Source organism: Merops nubicus, unplaced genomic scaffold (assembly GCF_000691845.1).
Source record: "Merops nubicus isolate BGI_N331 unplaced genomic scaffold, ASM69184v1 scaffold33755, whole genome shotgun sequence".
Classification (NCBI taxonomy): Eukaryota; Metazoa; Chordata; class Aves; order Coraciiformes; family Meropidae; genus Merops; species Merops nubicus.
In genome coordinates, this window is record NW_008609469.1 from 7,032 (window position 1) to 8,418 (window position 1,387).

General features: G+C 62.7%; 1 protein-coding gene across 1 annotated transcript in view; it reads right to left on the bottom strand.

The window, feature by feature from the left end:
* ASB6 (ankyrin repeat and SOCS box containing 6) overlaps positions 1-948 on the bottom strand; it is a 3,108-nt gene extending 2,160 nt beyond the window's left edge. The window contains 2 exon segments of the mRNA XM_008940606.1: positions 214-395; positions 796-948. Of these exon segments, the coding sequence (XP_008938854.1) occupies positions 214-395; positions 796-905 (292 nt within the window). The 5' untranslated portion in view covers positions 906-948.
* Between the last annotated feature and the right edge of the window lie 439 nt (positions 949-1,387).

Genomic DNA, 1,387 nt, shown 5'->3' on the forward strand with positions numbered 1-1,387 from the left:
GGGGCGTCAAATGGCCCCCGGCCATGCCCTGTCTGCCCCTGGGCTGGGTTCAGATGAGGGCTGCCACAGGCACATCCACGCCACCCCAGCAAGGAGCCGGGGGCTGAGCTGGCAGCACCCCCCCTTTCTGCCCCAGCTATCACCACCTCCTGGGGCAGCTTCTCACCGGCTGTCCCCTCCTGGGCAGCCCCAGCCCCTTCCCACCAGCCTTACCTTCAAAGCTGAGGTCAGCGCCGAACTCCAGCAGGATTTCTGCAGCAGGGACGAGCCCCAGCTCGGTGACCTTCAGCAGGGCATAGCTCACACCTTCCTGATAAAACGGGGAGTGGGCCTCCCTCTCCAAGACTTGCCTCACAGCCGAGAGCTGGCTCCTGTCACTGCCCAGACAGGCAGGGCTCAAGATACACAAAACCGACCAGTTACTCAGCTGAACAGCACACGTGCAAGGGTCAAAGTAGCAGCAGAGAAGAAGAATAATCCCTGGTCTCCCATCATCTTGTCACTGCCAGGTTGGCAGCAGAAGCAGGGCCACAGCTGAACCCCAGTTTAGGTTCTGTTGCTACAGGTCAGGCAGCAAGGGCCGTTGCTGGGGAGCACACAGACCCCTGCGTGTGCTCTTCTCCACCCCACGTTCCCAAAGAACAGCAGCAAGGGGTGGATCTGTGGGACACGCTGGGGTGTGTCTCAGCCAGCACCGTGCCTGAGCTCGGCCACATCACCGAGCTCCAGCAATCACCCCCTGGAGCACCAAGCGAGTGCTCAGCATAGAGCTCTGCCCACAGCCCGTCTCAGTACCTCTCGAGGGCGCCCTGCTCCACGTCCTGTATCGCCAGCAGCCCCAGGATCTCGTCCACCAGCGGCTGGTACTCGAAGATGATCCTGCGGAAGCCGTGCAGGAAAGGCATCGTGCTCTGCTCTGCACACAGGCTGCCCAGGGGCCTCCAGCATGGCACTGGCGTCCTCCCCACGCAGGACTCTGCTGCTGCCTGGCTTCCAAAGGACTTCTCAATGCTTTTAAAACAAACAAGCCTTCCTAAGCAGCTTTACCTTTAGAAACAAAGCTACGGCCAGCCTGCCTTCCTCCCTCGCTTTACGTGTTTCTAAAGGGCAACAAAGCCCCGCGCAGGGATCTCCCCCCACACACCACGGAGGTGCGATCGAATTATCTCCCAGCCGCAGGCCGGGTTATCGGGGCAAGGGGAGCACCGGCCAGGCACAGCCCGGGCTCGGGCAAACCCCAAACAACCTCACGCACTGGGGTGCCGCGGGGAGCACGGCCACAGCACAGAGGGGCTCCGGGGTGCCCGCGACCGGCAGACCCCTGCCTGCTTTTTCGGGGGGAGAGCAAGGCTGGAGCAGCCCCAGCACGGTCGGGGGCCCCGCTGCG